The sequence below is a fragment of the Ostrinia nubilalis genome, chromosome 1 (genome assembly GCF_963855985.1).
Source record: "Ostrinia nubilalis chromosome 1, ilOstNubi1.1, whole genome shotgun sequence".
Taxonomy (NCBI): Eukaryota; Metazoa; Arthropoda; class Insecta; order Lepidoptera; family Crambidae; genus Ostrinia; species Ostrinia nubilalis.
Window position 1 is genome coordinate 17,477,330 of NC_087088.1, and position 21,309 is coordinate 17,498,638.

General features: G+C 39.1%; 1 protein-coding gene across 1 annotated transcript in view; it reads left to right on the forward strand.

Annotated features, from left to right (window-relative positions):
• The window catches only part of LOC135072235 (kinesin-like protein Klp10A), a 38,440-nt gene that overhangs the window by 10,982 nt on the left and 6,149 nt on the right, over positions 1 to 21,309 (forward strand). The window contains exons 2-3 of the mRNA XM_063966206.1: positions 6,927 to 7,117; positions 13,413 to 13,449. Of these exons, the coding sequence (XP_063822276.1) occupies positions 6,927 to 7,117; positions 13,413 to 13,449 (228 nt within the window). The remainder of the gene's footprint in view (positions 1 to 6,926; positions 7,118 to 13,412; positions 13,450 to 21,309) is intronic.

Sequence of the window (21,309 nt, forward strand, 5' to 3'; positions counted from 1 at the left end):
ATTAATCTTTGACGGGATCCTATTTGTATTGTTTAAATTGTCTTCAAAAGTGTACTTTCCAAGGTTAAATATATCTAGAATTTAATTATTTTTAAGGTCATTTAAGGTCGCTTCAGCCAAGTTCAGGAATGGAAAATAAAATAGTTCTAAAGAGGTTTGTTTGAGTGCTGAAATAAGATCCGTTTGTTGGAGATTCTTGGGGATGATTTACTTTCGAATTCGTTCTTGATTTCAGCTGAAAGGTATCAATTTACAAAAGGCTACTCGTCGCTTTATCCAAGAATCCTGTACCTCTTGCCAATAGGAGAACCTTTCTCTACCGCCTTTACCACACAACAATGCGAGCCAAAGATCGCGGAAAATTTATTTCTAAACTATACATGATATCGAAAAACTGATTACTAATCCTGAAAGTGCTTCACAAGCTCTATCCAACGGTACCAATATTAGGTTACAGAACTAACTGGGTCTATCCAAAAATTTAATGTTTTCAGCCTCCATACTAAATGTATGCCAGCCAAACAATAATAGAAGTTTTTTTTTATTAAGTAATAAACACTTAAAATAAACCTGTTAATTGCATTCGTATTTAAAATTATTCTTGGAAAACATTGGTTTTAGGCTTTACTTGCTATAATATTAACAACACATGAGTGCCATGACTGTGGCTGTACTAAATGTATGGAAGCTGGAAACATTGAATTTTCGAATGCATCCAGTTTATTTTGTAACCTATTATTGGTACCGTTGGATAGAGCTCGTGAAGCACTTTCAGGATCAGTAACCAGTTTTTGAATATCTTGTATAGTTTTTAATATTATGTGGTTTAACTAAATGTATGGAAGCTGGAAACATTGAATTTTTTGATATATCCAGTTTATTCTGTAACCTATTATTAGTACCGTTTGAAAGAGCTTGTGAAGCACTTTCAGAATCAGTAATCAGTTTTTCGATATCTTGTATAGTTTAGAAATAATCGAGTGAGATCACTTAACGTTTCCACCCTGTATACTATACACATCTAAACATTTCGAAGTTTCTACAGCGAAAGTCTCAACAGTAGGTGCTATTCCGTGCAGCGGCGGAGTCCGTAAATAATGATTTATTAAACATACAGCAATTGTTGTTTTTATGTGGGCCACGGCCGCGAACGCTTTGCGAAATTACTATGCGGGTAAGTAGCTCATTACTGCCGCGCACCTACGAACCTACTTTTACTTCGCATTATACGATCTCGCAGACAGAGGTGATATGCCTCTGTCCACTCACTCAAACGGATCGCTCTTTTGGGCTTTAGCTACACTTCTTCTTCTTTTCGTGTCGACAACAAACCTAAACAGTGTCAGCCCAAAACTCCGCCACAAGAGTGGCGTTGTCAGTAGCACTCATCAAATCCTCCTGAGTGCAGTTGCTTGGGCACTCAGGGCACGACATCAGGTGCTTCATCGACTGGGGAACAAAACCGCACTGGGGAAAAAAAGCTACACTTTCTGGATTCAAAAAGTTCCTGCTAATGTAGAGGTTGCCTGAAAAGTTAGTTTTCTCATTCAAACTTTGTGGACGGATGGGGATATACGTGGTTTTGTGTGTTTTGTGATTGTGATGAATAGAGATTTTCCTTGTGTGTTATTCGAAGTATAGTTACAGTATGTGTAATATTTAGTATGCTGTCTGTTAGCAACATCTAGCTTGCTTAGGTATCATTATTATATAAATTCTTTAGATAGGGCTTTGTGTGTGCATTTCCGAGAGTTTCTATCGGTTATCTATTCAGCAAGCAAGTTTCCTTCCACGTAAGGCAACATAATAGATTCCCGATCCTATCATACAAATGGTACCTAAAAGGCAAGCCGCCCTCCCTAATGGGAGCCGTTCCTTGTCTGTGTTCCATGATACGTCTCGTTTGGTCGTAATTGGTGGGTTCGTATTGTTAGAGCGCTTTATGGGGAAAGCCGCAGTTGACCTTAGCCGCCATTTCACGAGTTTGACCTTATGCAGTATCGACTTGCGCATGTCAGTGAGATCTTTGACCTGGTGCTGGAACATATCATTGGATTTTGCATTATGTCGAATACTGTTTGCTTGCATCGTGTATTGATGTTTAGAGATTGTATCAGTCGCATCTATGTGAGCTGTAATGGTATGTGATTCTCGTTCTGATTTCAATAGGAATCTGTGAGAATGGCTGTGATTGATTGCTGAAGGATAGGATACGAAGTTCATATAAAACATCTTCATCGGCTTGCTGGCCATCGATCAAGTCGGTGTGCGCCGCTGGAGCACCGATCGTGGAATGACTGCACTCGCAATAGTAATTGCACGCTATACGGAATCTTCTCCCTTGTTGCAAACTTGACCGTGGGAAACTAAAATGGCGTGAGCTAGTTTCATTCCACTTTTACCTGCCATGTATAATTATTTGTCTGTAATTACGTAGACAACATTCTGTCATGATGTTGCTGTTGAATCGTAATGTATTTCAATGTCTACGAAAGAAGAAAGCAGCAATGCGTTCAATATTACTTTGACGGAGTTGTCAATTGATTAATTTCCCACTTGGTATTTCTGAGAAATTGTTATGAGTCTATATTTGTATAAGTTACTCATCATACTCATCAACCACGTAATTGGAAATCAAGCAGAGCGGTAAGCTGTACTGATGATTTATCATTTTCTTATTAAAAACATATTTATGATAATTTCTTGTTGATTCGGTAAGGATTCGTAGATTGCGGATAAGGAAACGCAACTGGATTATAATTAGCGCAAAGCAATGCGTTAACGGGTCAATGACACAGCTGCGACCGAACCAAACTGCTAGGCATCCGAGGCCCAGGGCTCCCAATATACTTTGATCTTCCTGCTTCAAGAACTTGTCCCGAAGAAAGGTCTCCTTACATTGGTGTCAGTGCGACTATTTGGCAGTTGGCCACGTATTCCTTGCGTTCACACGAATTTTATTGACATCTGACTGTACCAAGTAGTAGGAGGCCATGGCTTTTATTTAAATTTTCTCTACTGGGCTACCATTTAGCAAAATGATTAAATTCTTAACGAAAGGAAGGAAGTTCTTATTAATAATCTTAATTATAATTATGCCAATCGTGATATAATAACTGCCTTATCTTGTAAGCCGCTAGTGATATATCAAATCGATTGGTCATGATAAAATCATTTGTGATTTGGTGATAAACAGGGCGACACAGATCTCTGACTAATTTACAGTATAATACTGTAAACCAGGGTTGGCGAACCAATGGCACGCGTGCCAATGATGGCACGCGACATAATATTTTGGGCACGCCACCAATCACAAATTCAGTAATCCAATAGTAAATAATGTGTTTTGATTATGAGCTATCGTATTTGCCGTCATCAGTTAGTGCCACTGTAGAATAAGGTCGTGTCACTCACCAGTGGTGCCACTTGATAGCATTAGGTGTTAATTTAATGGCACGTGTCTATGACTACTTCAAATTTTTTTTAAAATAGTGGCACGTTCAACCATAAAGGTTCGTCATCCCTGCTGTAAACAGTGCAATTCCAAGAATAATATTTTTGTACCTTTCTGTGAAAATTGCTTTGTTAGCGTCATAAAGCGATGGTATACTTTGGTTGATCAAGCTATTCTAACAGAAGGCTGGTGTTTGCAACTTTGGACTACGCCCGACCATCGTACCTGCCCCTAGGCGTATGGGCAGTTTGATGTGTCGCACAGCCTCATAGAGCAGCCAATAGCGGTGCTTTTGGCCTTTTATTTCGGCGCTTCGTTCCACTTTCGTTGCTCGGTCGCGGAGCGTAGCCATAGTAACGGTATGTGTTCGATTCGTTACCTGCATTAGGTTTATCGAATCGAAACGTTTGTTACGTGCTTTATTGAAGCGCTTTCAATTGAACATTATGTTTATGTTTGACTTTAGCTGTCCCAAAATAGAACCTGACTTTTTGCCAATTATCTCAAGAGTTCATTTGTCTCTGTAATCTGAAATCAGATAACTGGGGCGGTACTTTATAAAGGTCTAATGGATTAGACTAAACGTATTGATTTCTGAAAGTTCAGTTTGCTCCAATTCTAAATCTAGATCGAATGTCACTCGGGTCACGCAAAAGATACGCAAGGCAACTTATTGTTCGCTATCTCACATTACACTAAGAAAATTTATTTTATCTCTGTGCAATATACCATTGGCATCCGAACATTTTCTGCAACATAGCCCACCTTGAGAATTATCATGTTGATTTATATTGCAGATATTATACTCATGATACGCAGTTAATTACAGTTCTGTGGTTATAAACTAGACACCCATGCTGATACAACTGCATCTATTAGTGCATTCCGCTCGATTTTATATGATGCTATTGCTCAATGCTAATCGAATCGTTGGGTCTTTTATCGTGTGCTTTCTTTTCTAGGTTTGCCAAGTAAGATTTTTTTCTAACGTATGATTTATTGTATGAAGGTCACAACATGGATTTAACTAAAATATTTACTGGCAGCTTACTCATCAAAGAGTCATTGCATTAGTGGTAAACTGTTTAATATTAAGCAACGTTCAAGGTTTCTATAGACTTCACTGTAATTTAAACAAATATGAAGGAAAATTGCGAGTGATTGGCATGGCACCATTAACGTGCAAATTATTGGCATGACTGTGATTTATTTGGAACGATCCATAGGACAATTTATCACTAGGATCAATATCAGTGACTGGTACAAAACCACAATATGAACTCGTTTCACAATGAGCTCGCATGCAGTGGGTTTTCCTTTGTTGCACTAACTGCTGTAGGAATTTGTGAATTGGTTCTCATTGCTCGCCTGTATTGTTGAATATTATCTTTGAAATTGTGCCTTTATTTACTCTGATAACAGTATATCATATATAACTAAGTACAGTCAGCATCAAATAGTTTCGTGACAGCCGAAGTGGCCAAAAAGTTGACAATACACATCCTTATTCCGACATGTTGCGAACTTTTTGGCTACTTTAGGTGTCACGAACTAATTGACGCTGACTGTATTACCTGCTTGAGATTTTCTTCAAAATCGTGATTCAATTTAGTTCTTGGTCAAGTACCTTATATTGGGCCATTAATATAATATTAAAATAGTTTCAGTAAACTTTAGTATCTCATAAAATACAACAGACGTGGGTTCTGGTTTCGTAACTCTTTATGATTCTCATATAAAAGCTATTTCTATAATTTATTGTCTATAAGAAATAATAGAAGCTAAACTTTGGTAGTAATTTTATTTATAATTCCAGTGATTTCACGGTTATTTGTTTTTAGAGTTGTACTATTGTTTTCATGGAATTCTTTTGAGGATAATTGATAACTTTAGTTTCGCTGTTTTCTTGTAATTTAAATTAATTATTGGTATTTATTGTAAGTTCTAACATAACTACATGAGTTCGAATATTCTTTTGGCGTAATAAATCATTATCAGTGTTTCTGGATTTTATATCGTACGTCAGTGAAAGCTATTTTTTACATCTTTGTTTTTAACATCATCCAATACTTCTATTGTACGTATCTCTCGCTTTTGTTTCTGTTTATGTTGGGGCCGCCGGGTTTTAGCTGGCGGAGATGAAAGGGAACGCTCAACGGGAATAGGGAAGGTCAGTGACCTTGCCCTTTGAATGGGATATTTGTAGCTCTGTACAGTTTTACCGCCTTTCAGAGCTTTTTCAGGCTTGCTATTTCAGATTTAGTGGCATATCATAATAGGCTTGTGTTACAAATCATTTCGTCATTATCATTCAATAATAGTATTCTGTCGTGCTCGTGTCTCAATCGATTGTGGCCAAACAAATTAGTAATAAAACTTACACGTAAAATGTTATATCACGTGCTTGGATCCAATTTACCAATCTTTGGTAAATTGCTACCGCTTCATAATAATATGATAATAGAATTAATATTGCTTTGTCTTTACTCATATGAAAAAAACTCATAGGAAGTGCAGAAGCTTCCTACATTGATTTCCACGTGCGACCTTGCCGTCTGAACACATTAGAGGGCAGTCTAACGAGTCTAGTCTCCCCTTTGGTGCCAGACAACCCCAGGCTCCCCTTCTGGAATAATGTTTATTATCTCAACAGCAGCTTCATCTGCCTGAAATTCAATTTCCCCTCGTGTGCACGGTATAGCAATTTACTTTAAAATAATAGGTAGTTAGGTCCTTGTATTGTGCCCTTTGTGTTATTTTTATATGGTAATGTTAAAATAAGGGCAATAAAAGACAGTTTTCAGTGTATGATAGTGCTCTACAAGGTGTTTGCATAATATGTTGCTAGAACAATGAAATTTAAATGTATTCAGTGGAATTAAACACGATTGTCAGCAGTTGTTCAAATATGTAATGTGAAAATCTGTTGCTACGATAAAAGAAAGCTCAAAGTAATTATAATAATTTTAATTATCTTTAGTACTCTCGCGATAAAAAATGATATAACTTATCCTGTGTATAAGGTAATTTCACGCAGGTAAAGTAAGGTCCAATAATTCGCAAACGAGTTCCTCTACATGGGAATTTGCTATGGGCGGGTCTAGTACCATACCAATCACCTTGTATAAGTTTCTTAAAAAGGATATTGTGATAAAAATATGGGCACTTAGGATTTCATATCCATACGCTATAACAGGGGTGGCCAACTTGATTAGACATTAAGATCTACTGTTTACTAACGAAACCCTGGGTGATCTACCACTTACATACTTCTTGAAATCTTAAATGAAACAGCATTGTTTAGTACACAATCATGTAGTATTTTTTGCCGAATGCCACGATCGACTGCTCGACTGATCGACCGGTCGATCGCGACTATTAGTCCAGTCGATCGTGGCCACCCCTGCGCTATAATATCCATTCTCCAGACAACAAAACCGTCAAATTGACCTCTCCATCTGTCACTTTCCAGGCCGGATCCACTCGGCGATCGTATCCGGGGTCAACCTGGAGACGCGCTCGGTCACCGTGGAGTGGTACGAGCGCGGCGAGACGAAAGGCAAGGAGGTGGAGATCGACGCCATCTTGGCGCTCAATCCCGAGCTGGCCGGCACCCGCCACCACACGCCGCACCTCCAGCCCATGCCCAACAAACTCGCGAGGGTAAGTGTTGTCCATTTGTTTATGATCTCCTGGTACTTCGACACAAATAACATGCAGCTAACTACTCACACTTGACTATTTACAGCGAACACATCATAGAGCGTAGTGTGAGTTTACGTCAAAAACGCATTCGATGTCGACTGCGTAAAAAAGTGACATTAAATGTCTGACGAATTGTAAAGCGCCCCTAGCGGAACCTTTCAAGAACTAAAATCTTCATATATTATTTTTTAACGCGCTCGCTAGTGACCTTTGATGTAAACTCACACTAAGCCCTCAGGCTATTAGTTTCTGTGTATGAAGCGTAAGATTTGTGACGCCGTGATGTTGATGTTCTCCTGGTACTTCAACACAAAGAACAAGTACCAATATCAACTTACATTAGACTATGTATTACAGATACAGAGAACACATCAAGCTACTAGTTTCCATAACATTTTGGGACTACTACCCATCTAAATTTTTTTATCTACCCGCACTTCTCTACCCCGAGATCTTGACAGTGTTTCGGGAATGATGATTATGATGATGACTCTACATTCAAGGTCCAAGGTACACCTGGTACCTTTGATTAAATATTTGTTTGACTAAAAAGTTACATAGAGCGTGTATTAGGTAATTTTAACTTCTGGCTAATCAAAGCCTGTCCAGGAGTCGCACTATCTTGTGACTATTTATAGTCGCCTTAGCATTATAGCATCTAGGCCCATCAACTCTAGTTTATACTTCAATATGCAGTACTTTCATTTCAATACATTACAATTTGTACAAAAACATCAGAAACTTGACATCATGAATTCGAATAACTCCCCCCATAACCGCGACTTATTGTGGTCGATGTCATATTGCAACACTCGACTACAGCCCGCTTGCTTTGTAGTGAGAATTTAGAAATTTTAACTGCAGCTAACAAAGGCATTACCAACACATGACTATGTCGTTGTGACGCTCAAAGTAAAAGATCGTGTAGAGGCAATCAGTAATTAACTAAATAAAGCCGTAATTAAAGTTTTCAGTCCGTAGCCTTGCTTTTGATTCTAATATATGCAAGGTAGCCGCTAACAGCACAAGTGCAATTAATTTCTGCAGCGGGAAAGCGTTTCTTTTATGACTGAGGTCGAAAAAGTGGTGGATCGACCCAATTCGCTCAGAAAGCCTGCCGACGCGGTTTGCTTGCTTTCGCCACGAACAGTTTTTGTGTCTCTAATCGAATGTACTTCACTTTCGCGATATCATCGGCGGAACCTTTAGTTAGGCTTATCGATTAGTAGAGGCGTTCGAACCGCGTACCAAGCCGCGATCACTCTCATTGTTTGGGTTGTGAGACACGTTGCTAACTTGCAACCCAATCGACACCGGGCCACAGTTCGAATAACATATCCGCGATAGGCGAATGTGCCCACGGGGACCTGGTACCGGCTACGTGGCTTCTTAAACTAACAGTAATTTCGAAATGAATTCAAAGTTTATTTAGCAAATACATTCAAAGTTACTTCACTATGAAGAGCACCTGTGAAACGTAAAGTGAAAACACTCGATCTGTCAATGAATGAGCGGAACTCGTCATTGAACCGGTGTCGCGGCTGTCACACAACCGCGGGGGAAAATGTAGAAATGTTCCCATACATCATCAGCTGGCAGGTGATCATTTGCAACTTGCACTCAGTAGCGGTCATCGCTTGTGGAATATTTTGTTAGAAACTGCACCCGTTACCGAGGCAACGCCGTTGTTAGCGCACGCCGCCACAGATGTCACCAAACACAGTAATGAATTCACGTAGAAAAACATAAACAGTGGATGAAATGTCGAGGTAGGCAAAGGTATTGGTAACGTATGGAATGATTGATCGCCGGCGCCGGCTAGATTTAGATGTATGTTTACAAACGCACCGGCCAGTAGTCGCGTGCTGCGGCCGCGGCCCGATCAGACGATGATTGATGGTCGAACGACCTTCCACTTGTATGGGTACGTCTGACGCACGCCGGACACCGGGTCGCATCGATTTTCCACACTCGGCTGTGTTAGCATACCAGTTTCACTTTCCACTCGCTGTAGAACAATAGGGGGTCGCGTCGCTCTCCAGATTGTTTTAAATATGATGACGGGGACGGACGATGAGGCTGCGCGCTCAGTAAGTTACTTGTGTACTGTGGGATGATTGGCACGTGATTGTTTGGCATGGCGCGAAGGACCCCTCGGGCTCCTCGTCGGACGACGGCGGGTTCCTGCAGGGCGCGGAGGGCGAGGGCGCGGGCGACTCCGGCCACACGCTGCCCGTGCGCAACTCACGATCGGTACAGTCCACCACCTTCTCATCATTCGCACGATGGACGGCGCGGCCGCGCTACCTACACCCTATTTATTTCGACTTTCCTCACTTTTCGATTACGTTGCTCCACGATCTATGATTTGCACACGAACAGCTTGTTATGGTGTTTTTTGATGGATTGCGCTTTTGTCACACCTTTGTTACGATTTCAATGAAGGTATTCGATTTGCCAGATTGCTTGGGCGTGACAAAAACTCGATCCAATCAGTTGATGTTGTGTAGTAGTGTGTACTGTATAATATTAGCACAATGGATTTATTATCATTTGAACCTTTTTGTTAGCTACTGAAGCCGTTCCATTTTGGTAAACAATGAAATCTATTTACATTGCCGTTATGTCAGGAAAACTAATAAGTAAATGTGATGTTGACATCATTCGAAGACGTATAATCGGCGCAGGCTGACTTTAATGTGAGTCCCTTATATTAATCTACGTTAAGAATCAGTCAATTTATAAAAGGAAGTGTTTAAAGAAAACTACTTGATATGGATTCTGACATACTCGAAATCCAATTACAGGACATTTGAAACTCCCTATGTCTGCTTCTAAGCTGTTAATACCTACTAAATACGATTTGTTCAACATTGAACTCTAACACGGGAAAATGTATTATTAATAGATTAACAGATGTTTCGTATAGTTTTGTATTAGATAAAGGATGTATATTGTAAACAATTTGGTCGCTGCCCTCCAAGCCTGCTCGTATGTGAAAAGCTATTCAGCATGCTCTGAGCAAACCCCCTTTGTTGGTATAATGACTTGCTTCCGAGCCACACAAAAAACTTAATTTCGCACCTGATTAGGTTTGTATGAGGATATTATAAAGGTGATGGTGATTGGAAACAATCGATTTTGGTTCGAGTGTATGTGCCAAAATAGCTAAACAATACAACATTAGTTTTGGTTTAAATCTTTCTTGCAATTATTTCCTCTTGCATATCTTCCTGGTATCTTTAGCACCCACCTAGACTGTAGTGATTGTAGTGAATGACTAGTAGTCAATCAAGGTGCCACACTCTTTCTATCGAACTCTACCAAGAAGTCGTGTATCATTAAAATTCCCAAATTACCTAAGTGTAAATTGTTTAGGACACATCCCTTTATTTCCCCGGTCGTTAGGGCTCCAACGAAGGATAAATTACTGCGAATGGCGACCAGTGTTCTGGAATAGACGCTTCTGGGCAATTTGATGGGGCCATTTACCGTCGGGCTCCTCATGCAAGATAAATGTCGCACAGTCATTGCAGCTAATGCCACTGCTGTAATGATGCTGTTAATAATGATTTTACGATACCGTGGAACATCATCCTTTTTTCGAAGACGTTTAGAAATAGTACGATCCCGGTAAAACTCCCTTAAAAGGCAACGAAACAGTTAAAAAACTAGATTCTTCAGAAATTTAGTCGTCGAGTCGACCGAATGAAAAACTCAAGCTAGTTTTCCATTTATATATCTATACAATAGCCTCATTATGATATTTTATGGTGACTAAGAACATTTCTTTACAAAAACGTTGCAATCAAAAAACGAACAAACATCATACTTGCGGTGTTGACGCTGGAGTGACAAGTGCACAGTGTGCTTGAAGCGATGCGCTCGCGCGATGCTTGGCTCTGCTCTTAACGTCTTAAGTTATCTAAGAGCCATTCCCGACGCCACGTGCAACAAACAACCTTCTTCCTTATTCCATGAGCCGTTTCCTAATGCTGCATTATTGTTAAAACGCAGTGCAGCAGACATTCTCACGCTCGTGAGTCGTCTTGTACGTATTTTATCTTTATTTATGAGCAAAGAAATGTATCATTATCTCAAAATCACAATGAAAAGAAATATACATTTAATGTAGTAATGAAAATTGTTGAGCATGGGTAGAAGAATTATATTATTTAATTTCAATTGCAAGCTTATTCTGACGCAGCGCTATCTCTTGGCCGTGGATAGAACTGCTAGCATTTGCACACTATACGCTAGTGTTTTAATTAATCGAGGCATTTAATTAGCATATTCTGTGTTTTTACTGCAAATGAAATAACAACAGTATAACTCTAAAAGCAGTAGCAGTAAATGTCACATGCCATCAAACGTAAATAGTAATTCCGCTGAAGGAAACAGAAACGATTGCGAACGAGGAAATTGCAAGTCGCATCGTACGTAACGTAATAGAAATCTATGCGGTAGACTTTACATAGAAAAAACTATATTAAGTAACATGACAACAATAGACAGGCGTATAAACAAAAAAGAAAAACTGTAAGACCAAATCATGTTGCTTTGTAATATGTTTTCACACATGTTTATGTAAATAAATATCTTTATCTTTATCTTTACGAAAACCTCGTATGTGGTAGTAGGATTACCCTGTCCACACTGACCACTGACCAGAGTAAAGGATCCCACCTTGAGTTGAGATTTTTCTACAATCCTACTAATATTATAAATGCGAAAGTTTGGATGTCTGGATGTTTGTTACACTTTCACGCAAAAACTACTGAACGGATTTTGTTGAAACTTTACAGTATTATTGTTTATAACCCAGATTAATATATAGGCTATAATTTATGACGATCTGTGACAAACTCAATTTCACGCGGGTGAAACCGCGGGCAAAGGCTAGTACTTATTTGATAATTATTTGTTTAGATGAGAAACAAATCGTGTACAAAAATTTTCACATTTATGCAAGAAAATCAGTTTTGAAGGTTTTTTAAAGTGGTTCAGGTTTGGACCTACTGAAGAAAAATGTAGGTGAAGATTATGGTAATTCAGATTGCTCTACTTGCATAAGTGAGTTCACGCCGATGCCCATTCAGATTAAATCTTATGTCGCTACTAACTAGGTCGGACTATAAAATCTACTTTCGCCTATTCTGCTGAATTGGCATATTTGAATGCATCTTTTAAATAAGGATTCCGAATCAGTTTCAGGACTTTGAAAAATATAAGAGCTCCCAGTTTATTCGACCCAGCGAGTCCTAAACCACAACGAAAGAGTTTGCAACCTTAGATGATTCGTGATTTTAACCAAGATTAAGCCCATCATGTTTCTAAAAAGTTCCTTTAAAAGACATTTTTGTTACGAAAATGGGGGTTTAATTTTCTGCTTTAGCTAATGGAGAAGTAATGTTTTTCTTTCGGCTAAGTATCCATTGCAACAGTGATGACAATTTTAAAGCCGTTTGGTTATGCAAATATCACGTAAGACACGCGAGTCCTTCCGTTCCCAAGTAATAAGCAGGATTGCGGCAAAATTGCACGTTCCGTCGAAGACTGACGTTTGCCCTTCAAACGACTGGTATTGTGACCTAATTAACTATTTGCATTTCGTATGCATTTAGCCAAACTTCGATGCCTCTTCATAGTACAACAACGATCTTGGGATTAAAGAACATATTCCTACGTAAAGAATTAGAATAAAGATTAAGTTAAGAATGTCAAGTTACTAAGTAATTGGAAACTCAGTTCCCATTTCCCATGGCTTCAGGATCAGAATGGTGAACTTTATTAAATTGCAACTAAATTATTTGGTCTAGCCGTACCGATATTTAAATCTCTAATAACATTAATGAACTGTTGAGAATCGGCCCGCATAATTTCATTTCGATAGTGAAATTTTTGAAAGTAACCATCCGTTGCGGAATCACTGTATCAAATGCGGGGCGTATCTATTACGTTACGACAAACAACTCGTTATTTTGGGTTAAACACTTCGAGGATTTCATGATAGTCACTTGTATCCCATGATACCTTTTATGCTCTTGAAATACTTGAAAAAAGTGAGTTCTTGTACAGTGACTTACGCACATCTATCGGCATATACTTTGAAATCTTTCCTCTCTTTGTAAATACAGTACTTGAGTAGTTTGGTTTGATATCCTCTGCTTTTTATCTGTATTATTTTGCTCATGCTATAAATATTTTGTGTGTGATAACAAGGCAGATAACTAATTGGTTGTTTCCGTTTTAGGACATGACGCGACAATCCATCCCTGTGGCGACTAAAGGTGAGTAAACACACTTATTTATCGATTTTACTATCAGTTCCGCCGTCATCAATCTCTTTGGAGAGTGTGCCTTATAGAGCGTTTTAATCAATTGCAATTCCATTAAAACAGAACCGCTTGATATTAATGATAGCACCCAAGGGTATAACGTGGCAATAGCTTTAAGTGCTGCTATTAATTGTAGCTTAACTGACATGAAAACAGTTTCCACAGAACGATAGTGTAATGTTAGGTTTTATGCAGTCCATTATACGTTTTTGGACATAATAACGTGTAGCCTAGCCAGTGAAAGAGGTCTAATTTCAACATTTATTTAAGTTCGTGAATCATACAAACAGTGAATATTGTCCTATGTCTCATCACGTGTGTTAAATATAGAAATGTTCCACAAAGAGTCAAGCCACCGAGCTCCTAATGATCTCACATACATGCCCTAACGGTCCAGGCGCAATCTAAACGATGATCTTAGCTGTATGCATTCGGTCTTTGTTCTCTGCTTTTATTGTGCCCAATTTGTATTACATATTTGTCTTTATTTCCATTATGATTATTGTCACCAGTTTCTTATGTCCTAGTTTTCGTGTATTGATCTCCAAAGGTATCGAGTTCCACCAACCAATATCGAACACCGGCTTATAAAATATAAGTGTCCAAATATTGATAATCGCTTAAAAAGGAGGCCAGTCCGTCGGCTTAATTCACATCACGCGATGATTCACCGTTGAGCGGTCGCACTCCGTGAACCCGACCGTTGCAATTGAAACTATTATCTGTCTCTGTCGAGTCCACATTGTTAGAAGAGAAGGTGTGTATTCGCGATTGGACGTAATCTCGTTCGCGGTAACGTGGTAGCTCCATTGACGGTTAGAGGTTAACGGTCGCGGGTCAGTTGTTGGCAAACAGGTGGACTTGCACGCAAAAATGGGCGCTCTATGATTGATGCAAGAGTACTATTCAAATTTTTATTTATTATTATAACAAATCATAATCAGCGAAAGTTTTGGATGGTTTGAATCTAGAAACGAATCGGATCTCGATTTGTTCTGGGGACATTGATCCGAATCAAGATACAAAGTTGTTAATGAGATGTTTACAGAATAATTTACATGTGACATTTTTCGGCCAATGACTCTAGAAGACCTTGTAGTTATCTACATAACTACGAAACTATAAAAATATTGATATAACTTATTTATTTAAATCTGTATCTTCTAGTATCATTTCTTATCTGCAATCATTCACCAACATTTACGACGGTTAATTGCATTTCCCACTGTTAACACTACATTGCGCATTACTATTTCCTTAAAGGCGTCAAATACAGCATATTAAAATACCGTTACACCTTATCCAATAAGCAAGTAAGTGTGGGTCCCGCACATAAATAGTGTTGTCGCGTGCCGGGGCGCATTCCCGGGACTGTTGCGTCAATCGTGGCCGCTTGCGTAACGTTAATTTGGCAGCTTGCGTGTGCGCCCGCGCTGCGCCCTACATCTCGGAACTTGTTGATGGTGGTTAGGGTTCGGCTTGATTGGTTGATGATTGATGACCCATTTCACGGTAGAGAAAAGCACCATATTTAGTACAGTGGTCATCAGATTCACAGTAGAGCCTACAGAACGTCGTAGCAGAACAGAAGATGCAAAAGCATAATATACGAGCTCCTGATGAATTTTCTGTAGAAGATGTCAGTACGTGGAGATGCATTATACTCTTCGATACTGCCAATACCATTGATTCAAATTTTTGATGTCAAAAGTCAAAACCCTTAACCAACGTGGTTCCTCCTCACCGAATGACAGTTATCATGGTTGGGTAACTCTTCGCTATCATTCAGGAACTTGTAAATTGTGGTTTGAGGCACCACGAATATAGGTAGCTTTCCTCCCGCGGCTTCGCCCGCGTGGATTTTTGTGTCACAGAAAAACTTTATCGCGCGCGTCCCTGACTCCCTGTTTCAAAAACCGGGATAAAAACTATCCTATGTCCTTTCCCGGGACTCAAACTATCTCTATGCCAAATTTTATCAAAATCGCTTCAGTGTTTAGGCGTGAAAGCGAGACAGACAGACAGACAGACAGAGTTACTTTCGCATTTATAATATTAGTATAGATTAGAATTATTACCCTCTAGCCTCTAGGGAACGGTAAGGTGCTTTCTTTTGAATTATTTAAGAAATCTAAGACTGCACTAACCATATATTTCAGAAGGTCTACTCATTACTATAATTACAGTCAGATACTTCTCTAATCGCTGTAATTTTTTCTTATGTTTTATTAATGTAGAGCGCTGCTTTCTTTCTGAATAACGTTCCGGGGTTTTCATTTTAACTTCTTTGAGCGAATTTAAAGAGATCATTGGAAAGAGAGATTCTGAAATCATCATAGACAAATCATTGAAGTGGTCGGAATCGTCGGTATCATATAAACTACATGTTAGTTCGCAGCCTCGTTTACACGCTCGTTGGATCTGGACCGCGGTGTGGATAATGAGCGCTTGTAGCCGACTACTGAGCCGCATTGTTTATCAACTTCGCGCTTAATCGATAACTGCGTATGCGCACGATAGTAATATTTACACATCTCTTGCTTGTTATAGTTGAGAGATGGTAGGTTCATGTATTGATTTACCCCCTTTATCATGCCTGCTAGTCTTAGGCATCTAATGAATGACTTGTACGTTTCTGGTGAGGGTTAAAGCAACTCTGAAAAAAAAAACAACAAAGTAGAGTTTTGATAAAATGGCATTCAAAAGATTGATTTTTGTGAAAACGGTGTAAGTCTTTTGCAGCACGAACCTTCTTCTCTAGCTTCGTACGTTCATGTTTAACGTGGTCATATCACTATTGTTGTGTCATATTATACACAAAGAAACGTTTTAGTCGTATTTTTAGATGTTACGCATAAACCTGTCTCTTTGGAACCATTTATCTTACAGCTTATGTAGAGATAAATGTCAAACAACTATAATATTGTCTCTTATTTAAACAATCTTATCAATTTGAATGTGCTGTCCCTTTTGTGTACCTATTTCTTTCTTTCCTTGTTTTGTATGATACACAGTATAGTGTCGATCTATCTAATGCAAGAAATAGATGTCTCTATCTAATTATCAAAAATTCATTCCATTCTGTCTGAAGAACCAGATTTACATGTTGAACTTTGAAGTGGCCGGGTCACACCACTATGCTAAATAAACTTGACATTGTGCTCCGAAGGCCGAATAGTAGAGCAGCGTGCCACCAAGTGACCCTTGACAAATGGCGCGAATTTGATTACCATCAGCCATTTCTTTTTTTAGCTTATGAAGAACTGTATTTTAATGTGCTTACTTTTGCACTTTCTTTACTATTATTTGTTCCTTTCATTGTGTTTGCTTTTCTTTTGAAAGGGATGTGGGTGGACATGCCATCATAGTTTATTTATTTGACATTTGAAGCCCTCTTGAGGTTTTTTTTAAAAGAAGACATGTACAGTTAAAACTTGTCGCGAGTATGCAATGAGATACCGTTTGTGTGTTCACACAATTAGAGGCCGGCTGATAATAAATTTATAATTCCCACTCAGCTGGGAACGCCGCCCATCGCATCGCCCGTACATTGCACTTGAGTGTTTATTATCATCATAGATAATAATTTTATTAATTCAATCTTGCGATGCACGCAATGCTTTTACAATGTTTGTTTGAACACCTGTTTTAATTGTCTTTACCAGACTTTTTCTTATTCTCTTGGGATGTTATTTGTGTTGTTAGTATATTTATTTTATGAGCTTCTATAAATCATAACCATGCGGTATTTTGTCTGAACATTTTTAAATACCCACTTTTTGTTGCTTTCAGGTTTGTAAGTTGTTAATTAATATAGAGCTCAATTGATTATTTTGTTATCTTTGTTGTTTTTAATAATGAGGCATTTTAGAAACTTCGTTATATCCGTTTTACTAACTGTCGAAAAAAAACTTGTTAAAAGGAATGAGGTTTTTCATTACAAATATTTGCTAAATGTTTGCACCAATTTCACTTGTACAATTTGTATTTGTACAATTTAAATAGCATTACAGTTGCCCTATTTTACAAATATAAATCAGAGCTCTAGAATTCTAGATTAGACGGTGACGTGCTAAATAAAGTTAGTTGCCAATGTCTTGTTTATTTTGCAGCTTGTAATTAATCTCTGCTACTGAAGTTAAATTGCTGAATTAATCATTATTCTGAAGTCAAACACCAACAACATTCTCGAAGATAAAGAGGATTATCCCAAGAACAGAGCAATGTAGAGATCTTAGATAGTGATCCCCGAACCGCAGTGTCAAAGGTCGCCGCGATCCTAAAGCCACGGGCGGTCTATTCCTGGCCTGACCTTTGTTATCTCCATGACTATTTCCATCACATCCTCCACTACAGGAAAGCGGATACACGAGGCTTCCTTTTCACTCACGTAGCCTCCTAAGGTCTTCCACGTGCGGCCATATTTTTCAGGTTATCATAATTAAAACATGCGATGGCATTTGATGTATTTTGGGGTTGTTTGAATTTTACATGGGGCGGTCAGCTCCGTTAGTTAGACGCCCGCTATAAGTGTAGGCTGGCGGGGGCGCGCGGACAGTGTGCCGCCGGCCGTGTAGCGTGTACCACAACACCGGCTGGCACGGGTGTTCCAAATTCAAATTAACCATTTACACAAATGGATTACACACAATAGTGCGGTGAACCTGACCTTCGATTGTAGAGTTCCCATCTATTCGAATTTTTTGATTTTTTTTTTCGCCAACGGATTTTCAGTATGCCAGTGTTGTACGAGAGATGCGCTCAGCCGCATTTGCAGCCGCGGCGGGCTACGAAAAACGTAGGCCGTAAGTTTATACCCCATTGACTGTCTTATGCCCAAGATCACACTAGTTTTAACCTTATTCCCAAGTGGTGAGAGTTGGTTCCTATGAGCCTGTTGTTGGTCGGGATTGTTATTTTGCGTACTCACTATGGCTCGGGTGAAGTTCCTTTTTCGGAAAGTTGGTCTCAAGGTATTAAGTGCGGAAGTTATGTGGCCCTTACCAAGTTTGCGACCCGACAACCTTCGAGGGCGAACTTCAGAAATTAATTTTGCAGCATCCATTGGCTGGTGTGTCAATACTGACAATTAGTGTTCCCTCGTCAATTATTTATGAAGGCTTCTGCTTGCTAATTGTTTCTGAAGTGGTGTTTAATATTTAAACACTTCTTGATTGAGATTGAGCTTTCCTGCTGCTTTTGTTGGCAAAATTGGCTTTAATTGGAGACGTTGATACGTAGTTCCTGGATTTCGAGTTCAATGCTCATCTGCTACCCACATAAACGATGTCGACAAAATAGTTTTTTGTTTATGATGCCGCGAACCGGCGGCTGAATCAGACGCGGCGTGGGCGCCGGTTAAACGAACCCTCCCATCGCGACCCCTAAACACTTGAGTGTTATTATGTTTCAATCATTCACTTGTATTTGATGAAGTGATGGCTTAAGTGATTGAAAATGTTTATTGCTCTTTCGTTGCAGTCATTCAATTGTCAGACTTCACTGTCGTGATGACCCTATTATTAACTTTTGAAGAGACGTTCCCTCTATCGTTATCAGAATTATAGTCTGGATTTAGAATCTTTCCGCCATAGAGCTAATCTTTGGGAATGTTGGAGGCTCGGGCATTATCATTTTAAATCCCTTTATCACCAGTAGTATCACTATCAATGTTTTGTTGATCACCGTTTAATTGAAGCCCTCTGATTTGTTTGGACAAGCTACGAGTTACTTAACCTAATTAAGCAGTTAAATGCGTACTGAGCGGACACAATAACTAAAATGTCAATTCTCACTGTTTTATTTATTTATTTAGGAAAACCAGGGTTTTGTTGGCCACTTGTTAGTTTAGGATGACCCATTTCGGGGCAGGTATAGTCAGTTGTGTTTATTACAGGTTGCTGACCTCTAGCGACCGTTTATTTATTCTTTTAATTATTAATAAACATTGTAACCTAACTTTTTGGGTCATCCTCCCTAAAGTTAACGCTTTCGATTAGTGCTTTTTATTTTTAAACTTTGAAACTAACTGAAGGTGTCTATAAAAGGATTGCATATTTATTTCTTTGTGCATTTATCTGGGTCAAAATGATACAATCGTAATTTACTGTCGTCCTCCACAAAACGTGCGAAACTTGCAGACTGAAATAACGGAGTTTTTGAAAAGTGATGCTGTTTTTAATAAGCCTTTGTAAATGCTAGAGTTTTATAAATATACCGTTTTAGAATTTATGTAAAACGTAAACCATTCCGTCAAGTCTTGCCAATTTGTCACCGACTCTATGAGGTCAAAAAGTTTAAATAACCGTGTTCAGTTTTTATAACCGTGTCGTATTCCATATGTGGTGAGATCGTGATTCGTGAGGCTGGTGTAATGAGATTTTCATGCCTAATTCTTTGGGCCTTTGTTGTAATTTGCCGCGCATACATCTCTTTATGTGTCATAGCGTCTGTAAGCTTCATTGTGGGAAGTTTTTTTCTGACGAGAATTAAACTTGTAAAGCTTGTTGGCACGCATGTTCTGACAAGTGAAGATTAGGGAAATTAGCTTGTCTAGTTATTAATCATATTTTATTCGCTGCTCTTTTTTGACGATCTAACGACTATTGGAATATCAAAAGTTGAGACTGAGTTGCCCCACCTTATTCTTACCGAGACTGAAATGATAACAGGTGTTTTTGTATGGAGTTTGACAGACTTGTGACGTTTGTTAAAGTTATAGTAAGATGGTGCAACCCAGCCTAAAGGTAGCCTTTCGAACTAAGCGTCACAGACGCAGCGTCTTTAGCTTTGTTCTTAAAGGTAGCCTTTCGAAGCGAGTTAGTGACGCGGCGTTGGTGGCACAAGACCAAAGCTAAAGACGCTGCGTCTGTGACGCTTAGTTCGAAAGGCTACCTTTAGCAGCTTTCAGTTACCAGTAATATATTTTTTTCGAGTGGCGACCACGAGCTGGAAGACGTAGCGTGGGCAGGCCTCCTACTAGGTGGACCGACGATCTGGTAAAGGTCGCGGGAAGAGCCTGGATGCGGGCAGCGCAGGACCGTGCATTGTGGAAAACCTTGGAGGAGGCCTTTGTCCAGCAGTGGACGTCATTTGGCTGAAACGAACGAACGAACGAACGAATATTTTTTTTTATAACTCAGCCTAATTTATACTACGTTGATTCCCGCAAACGTCGCGTAGATCAGATAGCGTACGAGCGAGGAAGTCCCCACTTACGTGGCTTTCGTGTGTGGGAAGTGGATGGGTTCGTGCTGCTGCAAGTTTAGGTGTTCTAGGTCATGCGAATAAATCTTTTATGCACACGGCACAATCTTACTCTTTAGTTTAAAAAAAATCCATACGTGTTGTAGGTAGACCAAGTGATCAAGCAGAGCAAGTTCCTAATAAAGTGTCTCCAGTTGTGCTTTGAGCAATGGATAATGATAAACATACTCTTAAAATGGTTGGTTATTTCACTAATTTTGCTTGTGTAAAATCTTTCTTACATATCCGGTATCATGTAAAACTTGAAATGTTGTGTTTCCAGTTACATAATTAACGTATGTAGGAAATGGTTTACAAGTCAATCGCCATATATTTCGTCAAATATTCTTATACATAAAACTACAACCTTTAGCATGGCCGATTAGCTATTTTGCACCTTTTTGGAAACTTATGCAGCGATCAAATGCTCATCACTGCGCTCATAAAAGTTCCATTCGCAAAAATCGAGGCGAGACTTTTAGTCGTCAGGTGTCGATATCGATAGTCACTTAAACGTGCGATTTCGATACCTCAATCGAACACAAACAGAGATAACACAATGCAAAA